At 41.6% G+C, this 27,029-nt stretch overlaps 1 protein-coding gene across 8 annotated transcripts in view; it reads left to right on the top strand.

Annotated features, from left to right (window-relative positions):
- Positions 1-27,029, top strand: part of HDAC4 (histone deacetylase 4) — a 439,923-nt gene that overhangs the window by 361,877 nt on the left and 51,017 nt on the right. For all 8 annotated transcript variants that reach the window (XM_054043726.1, XM_054043721.1, XM_054043725.1 and 5 more), the window contains 3 exons: positions 7,992-8,125; positions 12,870-12,990; positions 23,876-23,922. In XM_054043726.1, coding sequence (XP_053899701.1) covers positions 7,992-8,125; positions 12,870-12,990; positions 23,876-23,922 — 302 coding nt within the window. The remainder of the gene's footprint in view (positions 1-7,991; positions 8,126-12,869; positions 12,991-23,875; positions 23,923-27,029) is intronic.

The raw sequence follows: 27,029 nt of genomic DNA, 5'->3' as shown, positions 1-27,029 counted from the left end.
CATTATCATTTATTCCTTAAAAAGCACTTGACCACGTAGAAGTGGAATGGGTGACACTAACGCGTCGTTGGAGGAGGCAAGGATTGCCCTCCCGTGAAAAAGCCACCCCCAAACCTGGTGTATTCCCAACTATCAGTTGGTGGCCAGGATGTTATTCTGGCTTTGGCTAACCCCATGCTCTGTGGCTAAGTGGGGGATGGAACAATCTGGGTCAGTCATTATACACCATATTCTGCCCTGCCCCCCACAACCTCCATCAGCAAAGGGAGAGATCCTATAGAGGGCGAATACTATATGTGTATTTTAATTAAGCTAAAAAAAAGTGAAAGCGATGCAGTGGTATGACTGTACATTCCCAGAAACAAGGCCAATTCAGACTAAACCATGCGGTTGATGTGAACATGAGGAAGGAAGAGACACAGCATGATTGATAAAGGACAATGTACCAAGCAACGCTTCTAGCCTGAACTCTTCATTTACTTCCAAGCAGATTTTGGACCATGTTCTCTGCCCCAGTTCAAGCCCTTTTGCGCCTTCTGAGTGACACACAGGGGCTGTGGTCTGGCTGCAGCAGCCTTGTTGTGAATTCCTCCCAGGGATAGGGGAAACTCTCAGCTGTGGTATCATTGGCATAGGAGCTAGCTCTGCCAATCAGCTCCTGCTCCTCCCAGGCGTAAGGAGCAGGAAGGGGCTATGCTATGTCAGAGGCAGATCACTTCACAGATGGCATATGGTAGCCACTTGTCTTAAGTTAGGGTAGCCGTCAGGTTACCTGATGGCCTGAGCCTCCTGCACTGAATGGATTTTTGCATAGGAGATACGCATTGGTTTTAAATAGATTTTTTACAATTTAATTTTCACTGTTGTATTGTGAGTCCATTAATGGCTATTAGCCAGGATGGGTAAGGACTGGTGTCCCTAGCCTCTGTCTGTCAGAGGGTGGAGATGGATGGCAGGAGAGAGATCACTTGATCATTGCCTGTTAGGTTCACTCCCTCTGGGGCACCTGGTATTGGCCACTGTCGGTAGACAGGATCCTGGGCTAGATGGACCTTTGGTCTGACCCGGTACGGCCGTTCTTATGTTCTTATGGGGGGGATGGGAGGGGGGAGAGAAAGGAAAATATTCAGTCCATAGTGTAAATGGTCTGGCAGCTGAGCTTAAATGGTAAGTATGCAATAATGGGCTTTTTAATAACATGGATATTGTTTTCTTGTTATAGTCCATACTAGCCCCATCCTGGAAGGTAGGTAGGCACAATTCCTCATTCTTGGATCAGCTACCAAAGTGTGTAAATGTGTGTAGGATACTGTTCTCCCCCAGAGACCAAAAGAGAGAAAAGTTTCTCCTTCCTAAGCCATTAAGGACCATCATCAAAATCCTTTCATATGCATTCTATTTTCTTTGGTAAATTCTGTTTTGGATAATCACTCATTATATGGAGTTTTTCAATGCCTACGTTAGGTAGTTAAGAAGAGTTTTGTAACATGCTCCGATTTCTTCCCAGTATACCAAAGGCCATTTTGTGAATGAATGTCTTACCAAATAATGAAAGTGTCTGTGTGCAAAAAAGTCTTAAGGCCAAATCACAATTCCTATTTTTATTTTCTTTGCACTAAATAACTGAAGTACCCAAACCAATATTTTTCCATACCCTGAAAGACAATCCGCTTGGTCTGTAAGTTTGTTGGCCTACATTAATAACAGCAGTTAGATGTAAAGTACGAGCCTTTGGTACCTGTGCATGCTAGTTGTGAATTTGAGCATGCATGTCTAGCAGTGTACATGTCCAAGCAGTTGCCTGCTTATTGAAAATCAGGCCTTATAATGTCAAGTTTTTATAACAACTGAATACCTTGATTTCTAATGGAAACAACAATGCAGTCAATAGTGGCACCAGAAAGGGCAAGGATACAATAGTGTGGGCTGGCATTTTCAAAGGATCCTGAGGGAATTAGGCACCCAAACCCCGTTGAAGGTCAGTGGACATTGAGCACCTAGTTCTCTTAGCCCACTTTGAAAATTCCAGTCTTCAAGATTACGGATCCTATGTACATTTTAGAAGTTGAGTCATGACTTGCCCTTATCTGTTTCCAGCTTCACCATTTAAGTTGCGGCATCAGTCCTATGAGTCTTTACGAAATTTGACTGTACAGTAACATTTGCTATCCTGGGATTTACATTTTACCTAAATATGTGCCTTGTAATTTCAGTTATAATTATATACTAGAGTGGAACAATAAGAGTAGTGATTTTGAAAACTGTAAATAAATCTGCTCAAAGTTCTACAATTGTAGACATCAAATTAAAGAAAATAAGTGTTCAGGTAGGATTAAAAAATTGCTTAAAATGAGAAGAAACCCACATTACCTTTACATTGTACGAGACACGTAATACTGTGACAAGACAATAATGTGCAGAGTACTTAGTGTATTTTATCTGGTTAATATCCTTTTCACAACATTTAATTTGTGAAACGTTTTCAACTCTAGGGGCCCGATTCTCCACTACCTTGAACATTGTGCAATTATTTATACTCATGCAATGAGTGGAAAGTGGGGTGTAAAACCTTTTAAAATTGGAATGGCAGCATTTTGCACTTGCATAAGTACAGATGACAGCCAACATAAGGTGCAAGGCATTGGAGAGTCACAACCCAGCTGTCTGTATCATTGAAATTGGGTAATAGAAAATGTCGAGGAAAAGAATATTTTGATGTTCTTTCCTTATACCATTATAAATGGTGCATTTAAATCCTCCTCTGCCCTTATTCGAGTCGTGACTCTTTTTCTTTCTTGGGGGGGGGGGGGGGGTGCGGGGAACCTTTTAGACAAGTGTTTTTGGTACATATCTTATTATCTTAGATGGAAAAGAATTTTCCATTTTATTACTGCAGCTCAGAGTAACAGAAGAGTTTTCAGATTTTAAAACTTTAATATTTTGGTGAGCTAGGCACAGAAAGGAAAAGCAAAATGTTTCAGGCATACTCCATTGATATTCTAGAAGAGACTTACCCAGTTAGATATGGTACAGAGAGTTACTTTTTTGAATTGAAGTTCTGTCCACTTGATACAGAAAATACTGATCTGGAGGGTGGGGAATGACATTTTTTTGAAATATTTGTAAAGGCAAACAGAAGTGCTCTAGGGCATCCTGTCACAACGCGGTCACACACACACAGCCATAGTTATACTGGAAAAGATTCAGTTGTAATGGTGACTATTTTTAAAGTCTAATATTATAATTAAGTGCCTTGAATTTTATAGTAAATAAGGATTTGAAATTAATTTTTAAATCATCTTTTTAATAAGTGGCTTGAAAAGAGAATCTTGGTTTGAGGTCCTAATCAAACTGACCAAAGAAGTCAACAGATTCCAATAGTACATCTTAAAAGATCAGTCTAGTGTAAAATAGGCAAATGAATTAAAAATTGCCTCTATTTTTTTTATCATGGGAGACGGGAGAGATTCCAGAAGACTGGAAAAGGGCAAATATAGTGCCCATCTATAAAAAGGGAAATAAAAACAACCCAGGAAACTACAGACCAGTTAGTTTAACTTCTGTGCCAAGATAATGGAGCAAGTAATTAAGGAAATCATCTGCAAACACTTGGAAGGTGATAGGGAACAGCCAGCATGGATTTGTAAAGAACAAATCATATCAAACCAATCTGATAGCTTTCTTTGATAGGATAACAAGCCTTTTGTGGATAAGGGAGAAGCTGTGGATGTGGTATACCTAGACTTTAAGAAGGCATTTGATACTGTCTCGCATGATATTCTTATCGATAAACTAGGCAAATACAATTTAGATGGGGCTACTATAAGGTGGGTGCATAACTGGCTAGATAACCGTACTCAAAGGGTTGCTATTAATGGTTCCCAATCCTGCTGGAAAGGCATAATAATAATAATTAATGGAGATATCCCATCTCCTAGAACTGGAAGGGACCTTGAAAGGTTGAGTCCAGCCCCCTGCCTTCACTAGCAGGACCAAGTACTGATTTTGCCCCAGATCCCCAAGTGGCCCCCTCAAGGATTGAACTCACAACCCTGGCAGACCAATGCTCAAACCACTGAGCTATCCCTCCCCCCCATAACGAGTGGGGTTCCGCAGGGGTCTGTTTTGGGACCTGCTCTGTTCCATATCTTCATTAATGACTTAGATATTGGCATAGAAAGTACGCTTATTAAGTTTGCGGATGATACCAAACTGGGAGGGATTGCAACTGCTTTGGAGGGCAGGGTCATAATTCAAAATGATCTGGACAAATTGGAGAAATGGTCTGAGGTAACAGGATGAAGTTTAACAAAGACAAATGCAAAGTGCTGCACTTAGGAAGAAAAAATCAGTTTCACACATACAGAATGGGAAGAGACCGTCTAGGGAGGAGTACGGCAGAAAGGGATCTAGGGGTGATAGTGGTCCACAAGCTAAATATGAGTCAACAGTGTGATGCTGTTGCAAAAAAAAGCAAACATGATTCTGGGATGTATTAACAGGTGTGTTGTGAGCAAGACACGAGAAGTCATTCTTCTGCTCTACTCTGCTCTGGTTAGGCCTCAGCTGGAGTATTGTGTCCAGTTCTGGGCACTGCATTTCAAGAAAGATGTGGAGAAATTGGAAAGGGTCCAGAGAAGAGCAACAAGAATGATTAAAGGTCTTGAGAACATGGCCTATGAAGGAAGGCTGAAAGAATTGGGTTTGTTTAGTTTGGAAAAGAGAAGACTGAGAGGGGACATGATAGCAGTTTTCAGGTATCTAAAAGGGTGTCATAAGGACGAGGGAGAAAACTTGTTCACCTTAGCCTCTAAGGATAGAACAAGAAGCAATGGGCTTAAACTGCAGCAAGGGAGGTTTAGGTTGGACATTAGGAAAAAGTTCCTAACTGTCAGGGTGGTTAAACACTGGAATAAATTGCGTAGGGAGGTTGTTGAATCTCCATCTCTGGAGATATTTAAGAGTAGGTTAGATAAATGTCTATCAGGGATGGTCTAGACAGTATTTGGTCCTGCCATGTGGGCAGGGGACTGGACTCGATGACCTCTCGAGGTCCCTTCCAGTCCTAGAAGAATCTATGAATCACTTTTATTTTTAAAGTGTTGTATAGTAAATCCTTCTAATGCATTTTCTTGGGAGAGTTAGAAACATCGATATGCCATATAGAATCAAATCACTGGGTCTTTCTATATCATTATCCTGTCTCTAGCAGTAACCAGTTCCTAATGCTTAAAGGGTATATTGCAGGGGAGATACATGGTGTGTGTCTGTGTGTGGGGGGGTGCATATTGCATATCTGAGGAGTGCGTTAGTACATATGAAATTGAAAAAAACCCTGCCTGCTTATTGCAGGCAATCAGTTTTATGTCCTGAAGCATGACATTGTATTTGTGCTATGTGAGAGGAAAGTAGATGTAAACCCTGCAAAATCGGAATGGCAGCATTTTGCTCTTGCGCAAGGGTAGATGACAACCAACATAAGATTGGTTACATTACGGGTCTAACCCTTTGTTCTTGCTAACACGAGTAGATCCATTGATGTTAATTGGAATACTGGTGCATGCACAATTTTACTCACTTGAACAAGGATTCCCAAGTTGGTCCATTGGTTTGCAGTTATCCAGCTTCCGATCTCCTGTGAAAATGAATTCCATAAATTATTCTGATATTCTGTGTTAAAGCATTATTTTATTTCTTATGAAGGGCATTTATTCTCTCCTTCTCTGCAGAATCAGTATAATTATCTGAACCTCAAATCATATGTTTATCCTGCCAAGAAAAGCCAGTTGGCTTTAGTACTGACCTTTAAAAATGATTGTTCCCACATCTTGGGGAATATTTTTCCAGCAATGGCCAAAGTAGTTTTGTATTTTAAATGTAAATGGTCAAGCATTTACTTTTTCTGTAAAAAGAAGAACAGGAGTACTTGTGGCACCTTAGAGACTAACAAATTTATTAGAGCATAAGCTTTAGTGGACTACAGCCCACTTCTTCGGATGATATATGCATCCAAAGAAGTGGGCTGTAGTCCACTAAAGCTTATGCTCTAATAAATTTGTTAGTCTCTAAGGTGCCACAAGTACTCCTGTTCTTCTTTTTGCGGATACAGACTAACACGGCTGTTACTCTGAAACTTGTCATTACTTTTTCTGTGTGCAACACACTGTCCTCAATTAGAGAAAGTACAGTCCGACTCTTTCCAGTAGCCGTAGATGTTAAAAATGGGGAATAATGCATAAATATACAAGATAAACTTCAGTGAAATACTGCTTTGTCACTGTTTAACCAGGGGTGGGAAAAGTTTTAGGATTTAATTAGATTGGACTTTTTGAGTCCTGGTTCCTCCCAGAACTTATCAAAGGAGAATATATAGTCCATCCCACCACCATCTCTTCTTTCAATGTATGAATGTATCTATATAAAATACTGTACCATGTGTTTTTTATCTATATGCACACACCCCTGTGATATGTGCATGCATGCCCTCTATATATAATAGGTATATATTTGAGATAGAGACAGAGCAAAATCCAGTGTTCTTTCCCAGTGCCAAGGTGAAAAACAATAGCTATCCATTCTACTAGCCCACATCCTCTCTTCAACTTCAGTTTGCATTGCTTGGTATTGCCCAAACAGCTCCTAATGGAGCTGAATAATGTCAGAAAGAAGCAGACAGGTGGGCACTTTTATAAATTTTTATTGTAAAGCCCTGATTAATTGAACTTTGGTTAACTTAATAATTTTGTTAACGAGAGCTCCATTCTGTCCTCTGGAGCTATAGGGTGTGTTTTCCTGCACTCAGAGGTCCCAAAACCTGGAGCAGAGTGAGGAATTGCCAGACAACTTCCCCTAATGGCTAAAAGTGTCAGCACCAGTGCACAGTGGAAAGACAGCTTTGGCAAACTGGTTGGGTTTCAAAGGAGCAACACTAATTGCAAATCTGTCCTGCATCCTCTGAACCCCCTGATATTTCAAAGATTTTTGGGTGCTCCCCAACACAAACCTATCTCTGACTTAAGGGAAGGCTAGAACTAAACTTTTCACTATGTCCGTTGTGTTTAAACAAAAAATGTCATCCTTTATTCCCCAGAATACACAATTGTGGAAAAACTGGGAGTTTTGTTCAGTGGTGTATTTGACCTGAATTCACAAATCCTGGTCCAGAAGTGTAATTGGGTGGAAGTGTAACACATATCAGAGTCACCTACATTGTTGAGATTGGGTAAATATTGTTGCACAGGGCTTCAGCCTCTTGACTCCCATGTTTAAAGGAAATAACACTGCTAAATTCCCATGTAACACATTGAATAGTTATCCCTAAGTGTGTGCTAATAAACTGCTTTCCATGTACCTTGAGTCTTGTGTTGTCAAGTAACCTTGATGTGAAGACTTTAAAGTAAACTATTTTATGGAACAAAGACCTTTCCATGGACGTATCCGCTTCTTCCAGGTTTTTGGATTAAGGAACCATTTTATCAGCAGTTGTAATAGTACTTAATGTGAGAGTCAAAGAAATATAGTGTCCTTTTATAACACTTCCTTGTATTCACATCTGCCTTAATCTGTGCTTTCACCTGCTTTCATTTGTACCTCTGCTGTTATAAACCGTACAGATTCGTCCTCTAGTAGTATTAATGATTAATTTCTTTTCCAAATACACTGAGAATTTCGAACAGGGAGAAGTCATTGCATGGTTGATAATACAATGCCACCTTATAAGAACACAGGACTAGAAGGAACCTCCTGGATCACAGACTCCAGTCCCCACGATTGCACACAACCCGGTCATATAACCAAGTTGTCCACCTCATTTACTGCAGTCTACAATTTTCTTTTCCTAATGCTCTTCATCTGCCTGTGGAATGCATATTGCCATTGTGTTTAGAATTCCAGTTCAGTACAATAAGTTCTAGTCCACAGCAGAGGATTTTTTTTCCATGTCTCACAAGACGTTTTTTTATTGCAAGCAATTTTTGTAACTTCTGCTGCAGGCCTTGTATACGACACCTTGATGCTGAAACACCAGTGTACCTGTGGAAACACAAACAGCCACCCAGAGCATGCAGGGAGAATCCAGAGCATCTGGTCCAGGCTTCAAGAGACAGGCCTCCGTGGCAAGTGTGAGGTAATAAGTACTGCCACAGGAACGGCAGACATGTAGTTTCAGTCATGTGTTTGGGAGAGAGGAGAGACTTGGTATTTTGATTCTGCTGTAGGATTTCATGTGTGTGCATTTTAAGGGACTCTAATGTTCTGCTCTTAAAGACCAGCATATTGAATTTGCAACTTGGATCTCTGATTGCCACATGGACACACAAACTTGTACCAGATTCTGTTCTTAGATTTTCATGGATCTGACTGTAGGCTGGGTTCTGCCAAATGTGTCTTCTGTTTAACCCATTCATACATGACTGTTTCTATTTGTCTGTTTGTATCTGCTGTGAATACTTTTCGGGCTGTCCAATTTCATTGCATTACTGTGACGGTTACAATCACAGAATTCATAGAACTTCATAGTGTATGTCTGGCCAATAGTTATTGCAATATTTGCAGTAGGAGTTAGTCATATAATTTTCTGGTATTACACTCACTATAGTGAAATACCTATCTAGCATTGACTCTTGCCGGAGTTCAATATCCATTGCTATTGTAAATTAAGATTTGTATTTTAACCCCAAGCTGTAATAACAGGAGTTATTGGTTAAACTCTATCCTTAATTTGATATTTCCAGGGCTTCTGTGGCATTTTTTTCCCTTTTAATATTTTGGTGAATTTGATGGTCTAGCTAAGATTGAGGTCCTGCAAAAGAAGGGGTTTTAATGGGGTTTATGGTCCCGCAGATCAGAGAATCAGTATGGTTAGTATCAATTTAGTTGCCCATCTCTGCTGTGGAGACCCAGAGGAGACTAACGAAGGCACACAGATGTAACTAAATTCCTATAACATTGGTTTATCCTAAGGAAACTGCATATTACATAGCTAGTCTGGTTAGAAATAATTTCTGAGCAGTAAGGAAGGTTAACCACTTGGGGGCAGCATTGTCATTAGCTAAACTTCTAGTGCTTGCATCTTTATATAGAGAACAAGAGAGAGTTGAGATTGTTTTGTGTCTGTAAAGTCAAATTGAATTGAACTTTGGGATTATTCTCTCTTTTTTGAAAAATATACACAAGACAAACAACCTATTGTCATTTAGGTCCGTTTTTTACAAGCAATGCTTAAACCATGCAATATTAATTGCCTCATCTCCTACCTCTGAATCGCAGACATTCTCCACGTGGCAATAAAGTGCTTTGATCTGTAAAGTTTAAACAACTGTTACCCGCTTTAATTTGGCCCTTCATACTGCTCCCAAGGGCGGAAATATGGGAGTTATGTTTGACACTCAACATTTTTCCTCCCACATTTCCCTGGTCTGTAATTATCTTCTGAACATTGGTAGCCTTCAACCTCATCTTGACCCTGCCCCTACTGAAAGTCTTAACCGTGTGTTAATCACATCCTGTCTTTCCTTTTACAATGTCCTTTCTTATGATCTTCCTCAATCTCTAGTCAGTAAACTTCAGGGTGCCCAGAATGCCGTGGCTCCACTGGCTTCCAGATTCTAATTGTCTTCCTGCTCCTCCTTCTCCACTGCTTTCCTAGTTATTTCTAAACCCGTCTCACAGCCGCCTTCCTTATCTTCAAAATGGTGCCCGGACTTGCTGCTCCACTCCCCCCTTTCCCTCCTCTGGCTCATCTGTCTCCTTGCCACCCACTCACTTCATTCCTAATCTTGGCAGTTCCTCTTTTCCTCCCCTCTGAGCCACTCTAATTGGGGTCACTCATTAACTCGTACTGACCCACTGAGTCATCTCTCTGAAACTTCCAAGCCCCTGAGTCGCATCCTCCCTCTTCATCTCTTCTTAAAACTCTCCTGTGGGTTCTAGCTCTGTAAAGGGTTATACATTGGTATGCAGTTAAGACTATGGATACAATATATTGTTTTGTATTTAGGCAATATTGGAATGCAGGGATGCAAAGTATCTATAAAAGGTGACTGGGGAGGAAGAATTGTCAGGTTTGACTGACTTGTACTGGCATGTTGGAGTCTATCTGTCCCTTGTTTGCGCTGACTAAATAACCCTTTTCTCTTCCCCACAAGGCTGGGGTACACGGCAAACTATTGCAGATATCAAGCTTCATCTGTAGGTCTTATGTCAGGGAACTTGAATGGTCCAGAAGGAATTGGCAGGAGTGTCCTAGAATTTGGCTTAATTTTTCATCCCTGACATTGGAAGGAGAAAGCTGTATTCTTATTAAAAACAAAAACTGTACATTAAAAGGATGTTTTGGTTGTAAAGTGAAGCTCTGAGGTGTGCTTGTCTCCCAAAGTCTATGTAGAACTGCGTGTTTCCTGAGAAGAATAAAAGATGTCTTACTAGAAATACAGAAAAAAGGTTTGAACAATATGAAATTTACAGTACCTAAAAAGACTAGGATATTATTTAGAGTGGAGAGTGGTGTTTCTAGCCTCCCATTGGGCACAGACTTTGGGGAGACAAGCACACCTCAGAGCTTCACTTTACTTTGTATTACACATGTAGGGTCAAGGCCTCCACTGGTGTTAATGGTAGTTCTCCTTTGAAATCAGCAGAGATTTAGCTGTTTACCTGATGATGATTTGGAGAACTGCTACCATTCTCCTCTGTTTGTGCATAGCCAGATAATACAAGTAACAATGTATTATTCCAGAAAATTTAAAAAAAGCAGCAGTTGAGCACAAGTCAGTTCATCTGTCTAGAGAACAAGAATGGCATCCGGGCAGAGGGAAAACATGAAAGAGAGAAAGGATAAAGGAATAATTGAAACAGATTTATCATGAGCGGGAAGGGAAGGCACAAAAGAGGGTAAAGAATTTTTTCTTGGAGGTTATTTTCAAACTCGGGGCTAGTGTTTTTGCAGCTACTTTGTAACATGACTGTGTATTTTGCATCAGCATTTACCCTCAGAAAATCTTACCTGTAGAGTTTAAAGAAAATACAAATAAAAGAGGAACTTAACTGGACAGGTGACCCAAATCACGAGAGTGAGAGAAGCTTCCTGCCATGCTTTGTTTTCTTGGTTTAAGGCTTAAGGACTTTATAAAACTACTTCCTGTGCAAATACATCTTTAAACACGTGAATACAGGTTGCACCAAAGTTTGGAGGCAAAATCCCCTCTGATTAGCTTGGTTTGTGTACCTAGCATTATGCCCTACAATGTTGTCTGAAAGATGCTGCTGCCTGTGTACGGTTTAACAGGTGTCATTGTGGCTCTCTAGGTAGTGCACTCCTCTCTGGAATATCAGACATTGTAGTTGCCCAAGATATTGAGCCCATAGCCAGTAGTGAGACTTCTGCACTAGAACAGGTGCTGAATTGTTGGAAGTATTGCTGTGCTCTGAATGAGATGTGAACCACATCCTTCCAGTTTCGGTAGTCCTGATGACTGCCCTCATGCAAAATTAAAGATATTCCATGGCAGTTTCTGGTGCTCCTGGGACCTCCATATGCTGTGGACAGAGCACACCAATACAGGAATTTTAGAGACACTGTGACCAAAAATTCCCCAAGCACATTAGGATAAATTTTGAACTACCTAAAACACCTGTGTTTTTACACTCATATGTTTCATAAACAAAGCAACTTTTGCAGCACACTTAGCCCCCAAAAATTCTCGTTTCCACATCACCAAACAGAACGTCTTGTTGTCCAAGCTGTGTATTTCCTTTGACGTTTTAGAAAAAGTTACAAACCCCCACTTAAAATGGAAAGTCTGTCACTTCCTGAACTCCAGAAAGTTACTGCCTTTTCCCTAGCATGGGAGAGAATCCAAATGCCATTTCATGTTGAGTGAAGTTCACTCTTATGTCGGGGATCAGGCCAAAGTCTCCTCACTGCTTAAGTCCCACTCAACACCTCAAAATAGCACTTCATTGTTGCACAGGCCTTCTGCTGGCCCACAGCACAGAGGTGAATTTCAGCCGTAGCAATTAGACCCGAGCGAAGATGAGTTAAATGTTAAGGTTTGCCCGGAATGCAGACTGAGCTTGTTTTGAGATTTGGGAAAAGGTCCAAGTTGTAAAACCTTCTGGGTGAAATCCTGGCCCATTGAAGTCAATGGGAGTTTTGCCATTGATTACACTGAAGCCAGGATTTCATCCTCTGTGTTCATCTACACTTGCTGGTTCCAGCTGTAAATCAGAGCAGGGAGGAGAAACATTGTTCTGTTTTTTTTCTGGCATACCCTAAATCAGGTTGGAATCTCAAGTTTGACCTTGCATGATCTTCAGCCCAGTTTTTAGAGCAAAAAGATTTTGATTAACCCTTAGTTGCTTCTCTGAAGAGAAGCCCCAATGTCTTTGCCGTTCAGCTATTATTAGTTGTGGTGGGGTTTCTTTGTGCATGTTTGGAATACTGTTCTTCCATCAGTGAACAGCTTCTGTGGCTGACTCTTATTCATGGAAATGATTTATGCCACTAAATCCTGACACATCAGTATGAGAATAGCTGCTGTGCAAGTCAGCAAAGGTTTTGGAGCATGTATCTTTTAAAAAGTCCAAAAGGATATTTTACATATAAAATCTTTTGGTTAATGGGATTAAGCTGAAATCCTTCTCATGACTAAAAATATATCTTTGTGAGTGAACAAAATAAGAATTTTTGCATAATAGTTTAATAAAAATTTGTCAGCAAAAAAATTTATTTAACCCGTAATTTAAATAAAACAAACCCTTAGTGCAGTATAACTTCCAACAGTATTTCCTTTTTGCCAAAGGGAAATAAAAAGACAAACTAGGAATTGTAGTAAATATAATTTTACCACTTCTTTCCTTTCCCCCTGCAGTGTATTCGTGGAAGAAAAGCAACTCTAGAAGAGCTACAGACAGTTCACTCGGAGGCACACACGCTGCTGTATGGCACAAACCCTTTGAACAGACAGAAACTGGACAGCAAGAAACTTCTAGGTACAGAAGGGGGTCATGCTTCACTACCGCTTTGGTCCTACATTCATAAAGTAACTTAGTTAGCCGTGTATCAGAGGGATAGCCATGTTAGTCTGGATCTGTAAAAAGCAACAGAGGCACCTTTAAGACTAACAGATATATTGGAGCATAAGCTTTCATGGGTGAATGCCCACTTCATCGGATGCATCCGACGAAAGCTTATGCTCCAATACATCTGTTAGTCTTAAAGGTGCCACAGGACTCTCTGTTGCTTAGTTAGCCATAACACTGACCCTGGCAGTTACTGAGTGTACACCATTCTGAATGCCACAAGTCATCTCTGCTGCGCTTCAATGGGACAGGTGATAGAACGTTTGGTTTCCTCTTTCTTCTAGGGTACATCTACGCTGGGGAAAAAAACATGGCAGTGAGTCTCTGAGCCTGGGTCAGCTGACTTTGGCCACCGCTTCAGGGCTGCAAGTAGCAGTGTAGATGTTCCTACTTGGGTGGGAGCCCAAGACCCTTCTCCCTCACTGAGTTTGAGTCCAGACTCTAGACCGAGCGGGGACGTCTACTCTGCTACTTTTAGCCCCATAGCGCGAGCCCGAGTCAGTTGACCCAGGCTCCTGAGACTCACTGCTGTGGTTGGTTTTTTTTTGTTTGTTTTTTTTGCAATGTAGAAATACCCTTTATTTCCTCTATTTAAAGTGCCAAAGACCTAGATGGACTGCCACCGAGGAGGAGAAGGTAGTTCAGTTTCCATACCCATTTTACCCTTGGACTCTCTGCTGTGCTTGTCACAGGATACCAGCTGGTGTGTAGGATTTGTGATGCTGGTCCTGTCCCCCAAGAAAAATTAATGGAGATATCCTATCTCCTAGAACTGGAAGGGACCTTGAAAGGTCATCGAGTCCAGCCCCCTGCCTTCACTAGCAGGACCAAGTACTGATTTTGCCCCAGATCCCTAGGTGGCCCCCTCAAGGATTGAACTCACAACCCTGGGTTTAGCAGGCCAATGCTCAAACCATTGAGCTATCCCTCCCCCCTAACTGGATTTAAACCATCAAATAGCTGTCAGATAGTGACCACTTTATGCCATTACCTACCTACCGCAGGCAGATTTGAAATGGTGATCTAAAACAGTGGCTTTCAACCGTTCCAGACTACTGTCCCCCTTTCAGGAGTCTGATTTGTCTTGTGTACCCCCAAGTTTCACCTCACTTAGAAACTACTTGCTTACAAAATCAGACATAAAAATGCAAAAGTGTCACAGCACACTATTACTGAAAAACGGCTTGCTTTCTCATTTTTACCATATAATTATAAAATAAATCAATTGGAATATAAATATGGTGCTTACATTTCAGTGTATAGTATATAGAGCAGTATAAACAAGTCATTGTCTGTATGAAATTTTAGTTTGTACTGACTTCACTAGTGCTTTTTCTGTAGCCTGTTGTAAAGCTAGGCAAATATCTAGATGAGTTGATGTACCCCCAGAAGACCTCTGAGTACCCCTGGTTGAGAACCACTGATCTAAAAGAGAAAGGTTATGTATCCTCTTATCAGTCCCCTAACCCATCCAGTCCCATGTTCATCTTTTTCTGATGGTCCCATGCTTCATTGTTGTCAAGTGGATGAATTTCGTGTGTGTTATATGTGATATGTATCATACTAAAACTATGCAACCCTGTTAGAGTGCTCATTTCACCAAGCTACTTCCTTGGAGCTGGGTGGGAAAAGGAAGATCTGCAGAGTAACTGCTTGTTGCTAGGCTGTTTTCCAGGTATTATCAGCTGAGTGGCAAAGCATTCATTGTAGTTATATAGTGGATCCTCTGAGGTTATTTTTTCCCTTTGAAGATTGGAGTCTTCTTGAGTAGGGAAGTATCTGTTAGTCATGGATTGTAGACTTTCCTTTTTTCCTACTGTACAAACTAGGGATTGCTGCTCAGAAAAAAACTGAACCACTATCACCCAAGTCACAGGGTATGTCTTCACTACCCGCCGTATCGGCGGGTAGCAATCGATTTATCCGGGATCGATATATTGTTAAGATGCAATATATCGATCCCTGAACGCGCTCACCATCGACTCCGGAACTCCACCAGAGTGAGCGGCGGTAGCGCAGTCGACGGGGGAGCCGCGGCCAACAATCCCGCGCCGTCAGGTAATTCGATCCAAGATACTTCAACTTCAGCTATGCTATTCGCGTAGCTGAAGTTGCGTATCTTGGATCGATTCCTCCCCCCTCCCCCCCCAGTGTAGACCAGCCCACATTTAAATGAATGTCTTACCAGAGTATACTCATGCAGACACCTTCTCTTCTTTTGTAATTTTCAAGTGCCTGTTACCAGCATCAGGTGATAGGTTTGAATAATAGTGTTGAAAGTTCTCATCTGGGAGTCAAGAGTAAGAGACATGGCCCTGGAATCTGCAGTTTGAGAAAACCGTAGCAGGGACTGATTTCAGTTTCAATGGCGTGAAAAGGGGATTAACCTGATTGCCTTCAGTGGAGCTAATACTCACAGTAAGAGAACTGGCAAGGCTTTGCTACAAGTTCAGTAGATATGTAAAAACCCCAAAGAGGAAAACTATACAGCAGGTGTTTAAAAATCTAATCAGCACTGTTGTTATTGCTGAGTTTGAGACAGTTACTACCTCTTCAAAATCCAGAGAAATCTGAGCGGTGTGAGTGGCATCACCATTAACATGCACTCTGTAAAGAAAGTCAAACATCATGTCTTTGACAATATAAAACTCTTGCTCTGTGTTAGACACAATATTTACCAGTCCAAATAAACATGTACATCTTCTCCCCCACCAGATCATGACTGCCACATTTTTTAAATGAAACCAAAAACCTGTGTGTAGCTGTGGGTGGTGCAAATTACTTGGAATAGTGATATTCCAAAGGTGTATCTGATACGTGGAGTAGTATAAAAGCTAAGGACTGCTGCCTATGCCTCACCCATATGCCTTGAGGTCTGGATTCCTTGTGATGTAATCCAAGCATTTTCCAAGCATTTATGAGTCATAGGAATATAAGAATTAACAGATCAGAGTCATGGTCCATCTAGCCCAGTATCCTGTCTCTCACAGTGGCCAGCACCAGCGGCTTCAGAGGAAGATGGAAAAAACTGCACAGTAGGTAGATGTGGGTTAATCTGCTCCCATAAAGGTCTCATTCTAATCCTTAATAATTAGAGATTGTCTTAAACATTGGGGCATGAGGTTTAATATCCTTTCCAATCTACTTTTTTCATACAGGTTATAATAACTGGATATTCTTGTTATGCATGTAAATACCAAATCCTCTTTAGGTATTATATTATAAATATCACATTTATACATTGTCAATTCATTATTATAAATATTATAAAATTCTCTCTTTAAATCTTGCTACATTCGTGGCCTCGATGATCTCCTGTAGCAATGAGCTCCATGGTCAAATTATGCACTCTCTGAAAAAGTGTCTCCTTTGAAGTTTCGTATTTGGCACCTTTCGGTTTCATTAAATATCGTCTTGTTCTTCTGGTACAAGCCAGGTAGAACAAAAGCTCCCAATCTACTTTTCACTATTTTCTGTACTTTCATCATGTCCCCGCGTTTATCATTTCCCTGTTGGAAAATTGTCTTGCGAGTCACTCAGTGTAAAATCCCTCTAGGGACACTGTTTGCTTTGTCTTTAAGTTTGTTGTTGTGAAAATAAATAGTTTTAAATGTTTTACTTAAATGTCTGTTTTCACGATGGGCACACTTACAGATTTTGACTGTTCAGAAACATGGTGCCATCTTAAGATTCCTGATAGATATCAAGTATTTTATCAACACAAATCAGGGTACATAAAAATCAGTCCTTTTAAAAAAAAAAAAAAAAAAAAAAAAAAAAAAAAAAAAATCAAAAAATAATTTTTTTTATTTCAACCAGATAATCATTATCTAGTAAATAGGAAAGGTCATTCACCTTTCTCTAACAAAAAGTGTAAAAAAAAAAAAAAAAAAATCAAGACCCCAAATAAATGTATATTAAGTTATATAATTGTTTAAATAAATGTGTATAGATATACTATATCTTTCTGGTTAGCAAATTAGTACCAAATTATACCGACCAGTGAGAATCTATCTTTCTTTAGGAAAGTAACTAAAAAAGTACAAATGTAGAACAAGAATTAAAATTGATGATTTAAATCAGAGTTTCCTGCTTGCTGATTTTAAATATTGATTAAATTTGATGTAAATAGTTTTGATTTGAATCAATTATCTTTGACACTGATATTAGAAGGCCCCCAAAGTAGGCCACTATAAATGTTTTATTAATATTCAGCAATCTGTGAGTTATCTTCCAGAAATCTATCCTTTCTATTCTTCATTGTGTACTTGATACTTGCATATATCCCTTTACCTGCACTTAGGTTTATAGCTGCCCCCGCCAGCTGCAATCCATAGAAAATTGCAATCCATAGAAAAATAGTGGTCAGGAATATTAAACCTTTCGATTTTGCCACAGTACCAAGGAGAGACTAATCTACCACCCCACAGTGACCTGCAGCAGTAGTACTTCTTATTACTGAAAATCCTAACACCTGAAGTTCACACAGGGACACATACTACCCTTTATCTTTATATAGAAATCCTGGTTGTAGCTACAGGATTTCCACATAATGAAAAAGAGGAAACAGTGGCCCTGGTTTAGCAAAGCTAGTGATATATCCTGCAATCCATGAGACAATAGTGTCTCTCTCGTGGAGACAGGGAAAAGCAGAGCAATAGAGGAGATGGGATTAAAATATTGGGAATACTTATAAGAAAATTAGAGGAAGGCCAAAGGTCACAGGTAAAGTAGGAGAGAGAGAAAACAGATGGGGAAAGGGAAGGCTAGGGTGAAAGGAAGTAATAGGGGAGGAGATGGAGTGAAAGTAAATGAATAATAGAAGGAATGGCTGAAGAGACTATCCCCCAGCAATATGTTATGGAAGTGGTATGTTTTATAGTCCAAACCAACCAACCAAAATATGTTTAGATATTCTCTAGCAGGATACTGTTTTCCTTTAACAAAGCTAGTTCTCCTTTGAGTGCTTGCTCATGTCGATTCCATTCTAGGTGTGTGTGCGCCCATGTGCACAGTCATTGGAGACTTTTGCCTTAGTGGTATCCGTAGGGTTGGCTGCGGTGCCCCCTTGAGTGCCGCACTCATGAGTTGGTATATCAGGCGCTGCCGACCCTACGCCCTCTCAGTTCCTTCTTACCGCCCCTGGTCAGAAAGAGCATTAGCAGTTCCCTCAATTCATTGTTCTGTCTCCTTTGTAGTTAGTTAGGTGCTTAATTTGATCATTAAGTTAAGTGTTAGATAATAGTTTTAGTAGTTAGAGTCCCAGCTGGGACTCCGGGGTGGTGCATGCCCCGTTCCCCAGGCTTTAAGCCGTGTTCATCATGTACCTGGCCGCTGCCCGTTAGTGACCCCATGATAGCTGTTTGAAGTGCCTGGGGGAATCACACAGAAAAGACAAGCGCAGGATCTGCAAAAACTTTTGCCCTCGAGCTCAAAAGGAGCGGGACCTCCGCATGAGGGCCCTCCTCACAGAGGCTGCGCTTTGTCCTGCCTCGGAGCCCACCCGTTCGGACTTCAACCTAGTACTTGGGCATCGGCACCGGAACCCGCCTGGCACCGTTCCCCCTCGCCGGTGCCCAAGAAGCAGCTGAAGCCCAAATGCCCATCGGCGCTGCAGGACAAGGAGACTTCAGGCAAAGGTCCTGTGTTAGGCCACATGCCCGCCCTGGAGCTACACGCGGGTACCGCTTTGGTCAGACCCCCTAGCCCAGCCAGGGATCCGACTCTCAGGAGCGGCAGGGGGCCCCAGCCCCTTGTAGGGCCACCTGTGCCTGAGGTGGCCCTGGCAGCCAAGGACCAAGTAGGCCGACTGGCACCGAAGACACCAGGCCAGGCAATGGATCCATTTAAGGCCCAGACCTCTAAGGGTAAGCCTGTTATGGGACCTCCCTCTAAAGCAACGGAGAGTCCGCGGTCCCCGGACTGCAGGCATCAATCCCTCTCACCACGGCCTAGGATCCCGGTGCCGCAGCTTTGGTCTCTGGTTAGAAGACCCAGGACCCGGGTCACCCAAGTCACGATGCCATTCCCTGTACCCGCAGTACTGCCATGCCTCCCGCCAGAGATCACCGTGGTTCAGACCCCCATCACCTAGGCAGTCCCCCCCAGTGTCAATCCCCCTTGGTGCAGGATCACTCCCGGTCGCAGCACCAGTCTCCGACTCCCCAGTACTGCTCTTCGGCCTGGCACCATTCCTCATCCCTTCCTTACGAGTCGCCGACAAGGATCAGCCTGACAGACTCAGGCATCTACGGCTCCACCCTGGTCGCCGGAAGGGCACTGGTCTGAGTCAGAGGGAGTGTTCAGCCCTTCACCTAGGAGAGGCGAATCGCTGATGGCCCGCGAGATCGGCATGGCCCCAGCAGTGCTGGCAGCAGGGGCAGTGGCCCACCTAGTGGCAGTACTGAAGCCCCTGGGATGTACCCATCATGCCAGTCCGGTATTCCCACCATTCCTCTCAGGCTGCATCGGACAAACTGCCTCCGGCCCAGCCAACTCCAGCAACGAAGCACAGTGCTGAGTCCGATGCAGGTACGGTGCAGCGGGTCCCGATGCCCAAGGAGCCATCCCCAGACAGGCAAGGGAAAGCCTCCCCCACGGTACAGCCATCTTCATCATCTCCGGACGAGGCAGTGGCGGACCCCTCGCAAGCGAGCAGCCCTCCCCAACTACTTCAAAGAGCACCAGGCACTGCTCAAAAGGGTGCTGATAACCTTAACTTGGAGGTCAAGGAGCTAGTGGAGGAGTCTGATGACCTCTTCAATGTCATGCCTCCAGTCAGACCTGGATCACATTGCCTGTCCAACCAGGGGTCCTGAAAAGTGCCAAGTCTGTGTGGCAGACCCCCTCTTCCATTCTGTCTGCCTCCAAGAAAGCTGAAAAGAAATATTATGTCCTGGCAAAGCAGGGTCTCTGGTAGTGTCTGCTGTCAACAAAAGGGACAGGCCAATGGCACACCCAAAAATAAAGATGCCCAGAGACTGGACTTATTTGGCAGAAAAATTTATTCAACGGACAGCCTGCAATTTTGGGTGTCTCACGATCAGACCCTGCTAGGCAGGTACAACTTCAACTTGTGGGACTCCATCAGCAAGTTCAAGGAGGGCCTTCCACAGAACTGAGCCCAGGAATTTGCCACCTTGGTGAAAGAGGGTAAAGCGGTGGTGAGAGGCGCCCTCCAGATGGTCTGGGATGCTACAGACTCGGCGGCCGGAGTGCTTGCGTCTCTGGTGGCCGTGACGCGCAGCTCCTGGTTACGGTCCTCTGGGCTATCCCAGAAGATGTAGACTACCCTCCACAATCTCCCATTCGAGGGAGCAGGGCTCTTCTTGGAGCTGACCACGGCCTTAAAGACTCCCATGCCACCCTCCAGTCCTTGGGCATGCATACTTCGGCCCGTAGGGTCTCTGAGATTCGGGTACTTACCTCAGAACTGCCCTATATGGTCTTTTACAAGGACAACGTCCAACTGCGTCCACACCCGGCCTTTTTGCCCAAAGTGGTCTCCCAGTTTCGTATGGGCCAGGACATTTATCTGCCCATCTTTTTTCCAAAGCCACATAAGTCAGAGGAGCCCCCATAAAACAAAGAACCCCAAGCTGAAGAGTGCAGCGACATGGGATTTCTACCCATGGAACCATCTTAGGCTCCAATGACATTAGGCGTCTCTTGGCTAACAACAAGAAAAATACAACTCTTAAACCTTTCATTAAAGCAAATCCGTAATCTCCTGTTGAGCAAACGGAGAAAGAGTGAATGAGAGATGAGCTGGATAGGGAGAAATGTTTCTGATGGAAAGAGAATTGATTGTAAGAATAATATTCATGGATAACATGTTGAAGCCCATGTGGTGCTGCACTGTGTACTCTAGCTATGTACCACAACTCGCTAGGGAGCCATTTTAAATGCCCTGCTGGAATATGCAGCACCCATGGGAGGGCCCCTGGGACCTCCATTGGAAGGGGCTCACCAGTAGTTTAGAGGCTTAACTGAGCTTACAAGAGAATTCCCACCTTGCCAGATAGCTTATTTTCCCTGTTCACTTAGCCCAGAGTTATGCAGTGCCATGAATGTGCGGCTCAGTCCCAAGCCATGTGGCTATCTTTGACCTTAACTGCATATGTTATCACCATCTGCCCCCACTGCCTGGTTGGCCTCTCCTAGTGTGCAGCTCCTGCTGTTGTCATGGTTTTGTCATGCATTGTACATGTAGCTGCCAGCATTTATTATTCTGTGTAGCAATAACACAGACACAAAGGAAAAGGGCACATCATCACAGCACAATGTGGCTGCCAGTCATCCTGCAGAGAGAAATTAAATTGAGGACCTGGCAGCCAGGGATACGTGGGGTTGGGTTGTAGCGGGGAGATAACTGCAGGTTTCATAAGCATAACTGGGACATGACTTTGGAATGGGGATATTTCCAGAAGACCCATGTAGATAGCCACCTTTTTGGAGCAGGGATGGGGAGGGTGAGACTGTCTTTAACAACCCAGCATTGGTTTAGAGTTTACTTTTGCGCTAGATCTAGTCCACAATGAGAACAGCTGTCTTTGATGTGTTTGAAAAAAACAGTTTGAGAAGTTATAAGTAGATGAATATTCCTGAAAGCAAGCCCGTTTCTGCTTATTGTGCTTTCTTAATTTATGACCCAAGTTTTTTAAAATATATCAAAGGACTAAACCCACAGCAAGTTTGAAGCTTAAAAACAAACCTGTGTTTGAATTACTGGCATGCAGAAGTGAGGTTTTTACTCACGAAAGCTTATGCCCAAATAAATCTGTTAGTCTTTAAGGTGCCACCAGACTCCTTGTTGTTTTTGTAGATACAGACTAACGCGGCTACCCCCTGATACTTGGCATGCAGAGAATCTTTACTTTTGTTAATAGAGATAGAGATGTGTATACAACCATTCGCACTATTAACATGGATCAACTGATTTTGTTTGAACTTTCCTCCTGAAATTGGTCTGAGAGTTGGGAATTTCAGCCCAAAGGGAGCCATTTAGAAAGCTGAGAGAGAGAAAACAAGGGTCTTACATGGAATGACTTTTCATTTATGTTCTTGATGGCTGTGATGTCATTTATTCTAGCAGCATTTATTCAAAGAAACCAGGAAGTCTGCATCTCAAATTTCTCAGCATTATAAGCAGGTTCTTTCAAATGTTGTAGAAATCCAGTACTAATTCACTGTACTTTTAAACTGCTTTATACTTGTATCATCTTTGAATCTTTCAAACAAATTTTAAAAGACTTTGCAATCCTCTGTTAACATGGGAGAAACCAATTTGAACCTATTTAAATCCATCACTGACATTTGAATAAAATTTGAGTATTTTTATTATGTTAGAAATATAATTTATCCGATGGCTAGCTGTGACAAGTTGGTGGCTTTCCTGGCAGGATATGTAAACTTGCTTAGGTGTTTCTACCACCCTTGAAACTTTTGGATGAAATGTATAGGCACCTCTGTTATCTGATAGCTTACTGCTATAGAACCTGCAGAACAGCGTTTAAATGTAAGTGAATAAGGCTACTTTTAAATCTATGCACTGAAAACATAAAATGTTGTCAGAATGATTAATATTAAATAATAGGTGGATTACCAGTTGAAGATGTAACCGGAGGTCTCAGGCAGGGCTATGTGAGTACTTCCATATGGATCTCCTCAAACAATGAATCTTGTGGATGTATTAACCTCACTTTCAGCTGAAGGGGAAAACTTACGTAGCTGTGTCTGAGATGCATTTCACTCCAGCATGGTTCTCAGTCTCTCAAGTGTGCTTTCCATCACTGTTATTTCATGATCTACAAAGGAGTTTGTTTGCATTTTAAGGAAACTTCCTCCATTTTATTATTTCAATATAGACCAACTAGAATCACAAGAACCCAATCTGGTGAAAACATTTCCATTTATATACATGTTTTCTTCCTGACATGTTTGTATATGCGTGTGTATATAGATATAACCATACACACTGTATATATAATAGTCATGAATTGTAATACAGATGTTCTCTGTTCAGAATTTTTTGTCCAAGAATTGTGCATATTACAGCTATCAAGATTACATTCCACCACGATGTGCTATTCTGAGGCACAAAGAATATTATCGCTGATGTATGGGCAGAGAAAATAACATTGCCATTCTCATAAGTTCACAATGTCTTCCCAGCATCTTTTTTCTATTTTTCTGGAACCTTTTAAAGTGGTTTCCCTCTTTCAGTCTTAAGCAATTCATGTTCTCTGCTGGCTAATTATTTATTTTATGGTATTTGTCTCTTTTCATAGCACTGTATGAAAGTGTCTAATACAGTCCAAAAATCTCTGGTACTATATTGACTAATTTTCGTATTATGGAGTCCTGAATGGACAAGTGCAGTCAGCTAATAATTAGGTTTTTCATGCTTTAATTTCCCCCTTTAGTTTAAATTAGTAGGACCCCATTACACTTTAGTCTCAGCAGACATGTTCAGGAGTTACTATTAGCAGTCACTACTATTGCTATCAATTTTATTTCTATGAACAGGACTTCAGCAGACTCATTATTTATATTCACTGTGATTGGTTGAAATCTAGGAACTGTACATACAGGTGTGTATAGTTTATACGATTGTATATTCTGTATATATGCACATGTTGAAATATTATCTTTTTTTGTGTCCCTTTCAACACAGAGTAATAAAACCAAAGCATGTTACTGTGTTAGAAAAGGTTTCAGTATTACCATAAAAATCATCTGCCAAACCTGTGAACTCTGCCTTTTTGATAACTTACTGCTCTCATTTTTTCCACAGGTTCTATAACATCAATGTTTGTCAGGCTCCCATGTGGTGGTGTTGGAGTAAGTATTTTCTTTAATGAGTAAATAATGCCCTGTTTGTTCTCTGAGTCCCAATGGTAACAAAAATTGTTGCCTTTGTTTTCTACTGAGCGGATAATTACTACCAGATGTTACCCATAAACAGGGTCCTTCTGGGGTGTGGGATTGCAGTGACAGCCTCACATGTGTTGCTTCAAAAGCAGTGTGAGAGTATTAACTATTTTGAGCACTGAAATCTATTATGCATGCTTTGTCTCTGGCTGTTTAGCAGAGAAACCTCATTTCCCAATCAATGATGTTTAATGGCTTAGATTACGACATTTTAAAATAACTATCAACAATGTGCTGCAGATATAGAGAAAGAAAGATGTACGTTCTATGTCACTCAGACTGTGTAGGTGGCTTCGTGTGTCTTGTTTGTGCTTCAGAGCTGCCTACATAATGCTACAGGTGGAAAATATTTTATTAAAACAATGGTGGTTGAAGGATAATATCTGGGATGTTGCTATAAGCAGTAGTTTGTTGTATTTGTTTTTGGGCTACATGACTGTTCTGGAGTGAAATGTTTTGCAAGTTGCACTGCAGAAGAGAATTGTAGTTTTCAGCATCTGGCATCCTTCAGTATGGAGTCTAGGACAATCATGTCTGAATTATGAAAGAGGTGACTAAAATTTCCATCTATCATGAACAGCTAAACATCAGTTTTCAGCAGTCAAAACTGCATATGAATAAAGGGATTTTTTTCCTGCTCCCATAATGTTAACAGATAGATACAGTGAGATGAAACTCTAAAGCCTGGAGTTCTTTCAAGTCAATATTTTTGCTATAAAGATTTTGCATAGAGTGACAATACAGAAAATAATCTGGAAGAAAAGAGAAAAGAAAAGGCATTGTGTTTGAAACCTCACATTGGTAGTTCTTATACATAATTATAGCTCGTGAGGTTGAATCTGGAGGTCTGGATTCTGTTATGGAAATGAAACAAAATTGTTTTCTTCCTGAGTCTTTGCAAAATTGCTCCTTTGAAAATTATCCTGTCAAAAAAAATAATCTGCATTTATTCATACCATCATCACCACCATCAAGCACTCCTAGAGATACTTTATTTTGTATTGTAAATATACTGCAGTCTCCTAATTCATGGCAAATTTTTGGCTACACTTGAAAAGGTTTGGATTTACTCTGCCCTGCAGCCAGGCATGCCATTCAAAGCAAAAATTATCATTTGCAAATGGAAAATGAATGGTAACTAGCAGAGACAGCAACTGGGCTGAACACAGAAGGAATTAAGTTCTGAAACAAAAAAAACAAAAACAAAAAAACTGTTCTGTGGATAACGTGTGCAGTATTTGTACTCATATAGTTAACATCCTGATGCCAGTTTTCTCAGTGTATCTTTACATATCTGTTTACTATTCCAGACATACTGATAGTACTATAGCGTGTAGAGATTGCCCAAGATACATGTATTTACTTTAATAGTTATCTATCAACATCAAGCTGACATCTAAGATTTTTCCTAAAAATGTGCCTTAAACAAATTCCTTTCTGAGATAATTAGCCTATTGTTTGGGTAGTTTTGCCACTTCCTTTCTTAATTCAGAAAAATATGTTCACCTTTTCTCCAGTTTGAATTCGCTTTAGATCAGTGGTTCTCAAACTTTTATATTGGTGACCCCTTTCACACAGCAAACCTTTGAGTGCGACTCCCCTTATAAGTTAAAATATTTTAAAATATTTAACACTATTATAAATGCTGGAGGCAAAGTGGGATTTGGGGGTGGAGGCTGACTGCTTATGACCCCTCACATAATAACCTTGTGACACCACCCCCAGAGTGGCCACGACCCACAGTTTGAGAACCCCTGATTACATAGAAGTGTGGGATTTGCCCTCCACCCAGCATTGTCATGTAAGTTTTTTTGGTTTTGATTTTTAAAAAAAATAAAATAGCTTGGATCCAGACTTTGTCTGCCACTACAGTTGTAGAACAGAGTCTCACCGCAACAATGCTAAAGCTTCTATGCTTCAGTATTGGCTAGTATGGCTCAGTGAGGCAGCACTCATAAGGCCTCTGTTCAGAAATCATCTGTTGACATGGACAGACATGAAGAATCTAGTGAAATATCAACCGATGTCATTTCTGCTGTTTGTGAGAAAAGATAATTGAGGAGGTTGTAGTGAGGCAAGTGTGGTATAGGCCTCAGGTTCTCTGTACCCGAGTCAGTCTGGTTTCAGGCTTGGGTCTGAAACTGTTCTGGTTAGTGTCTTTCTGGTGATAGATGAAGATCAAGTGGACGATATCGGACAATTGCTTGACTGCCCCGAGGCCTCTGTCATTCTTCCTTTCCTGAGGCTGTTAGGAAGGTGTGTATGGAGGAATGCATTACACAGCCTTTAGTGTGGTGATGACACCAAGCTCTGTCTCTCTCTTTTCTGACCTTGCCGGGACAATTGAGTAACTGGCTCAGATCAGGGTTTGAATGAGAACTAGTTGTCTGAGATTCAGCCCACGCAAGACTGTGATAATGGTGGCAGAAACTTCGGGAGAAGAAATGGCAGTAGCCTTGTTTAAGGAAGTGCGCCCAGTATTTGTAATGTAGGTTCACAATTTGGGGGTTGTGTTATATTCCTCGTTGCTCCAGAATGCCCAGGTAATGGCCAAGAGTGCTTAGATAAATCTTCCCTTTGGGTGTGGTTTTGTGCCTTTGTAATCTTGAGGTTAGGCTACTGCAGTGACCATACATGAGGCTACACAATGAGCCCACCAAGGAACTTACCCTAGTGCAGAAAAATGTGTCCAACTTCTTAAGAGGTATTTTCCACGCAGAGAGCACATTACACTGGTGGTCCGTACTGGGCAGGGGCTGTTGATTTGTTTCCAAGTGGGGTTTAAGGAGTTAGTTTAGAGCCATACAGCCCCAAATGATGTGGGCCTTGACTTGACTGCCTCTTTCATTATGTGTTGCTACTGCAGTTGTGATCTGCAGAGATGCATGAGGTAATAGCCCCCTCGTTCAAAAAGAAAGATGTGGTGGCATAGAGTTTTCATTAAAGATGCAGTTCTGGAATCTTCTTCCTCCATTGGTCCATTAGTCTGAGGATGAAAGGTTTAATTCTTCAGTGTC

The sequence above is a fragment of the Malaclemys terrapin genome, chromosome 11 (assembly GCF_027887155.1).
Source record: "Malaclemys terrapin pileata isolate rMalTer1 chromosome 11, rMalTer1.hap1, whole genome shotgun sequence".
NCBI lineage: Eukaryota > Metazoa > Chordata > Testudines > Emydidae > Malaclemys > Malaclemys terrapin.
Note: the sequence above shows the minus strand (reverse complement) of the source record. Positions and strands in the feature narration are given on the sequence as shown.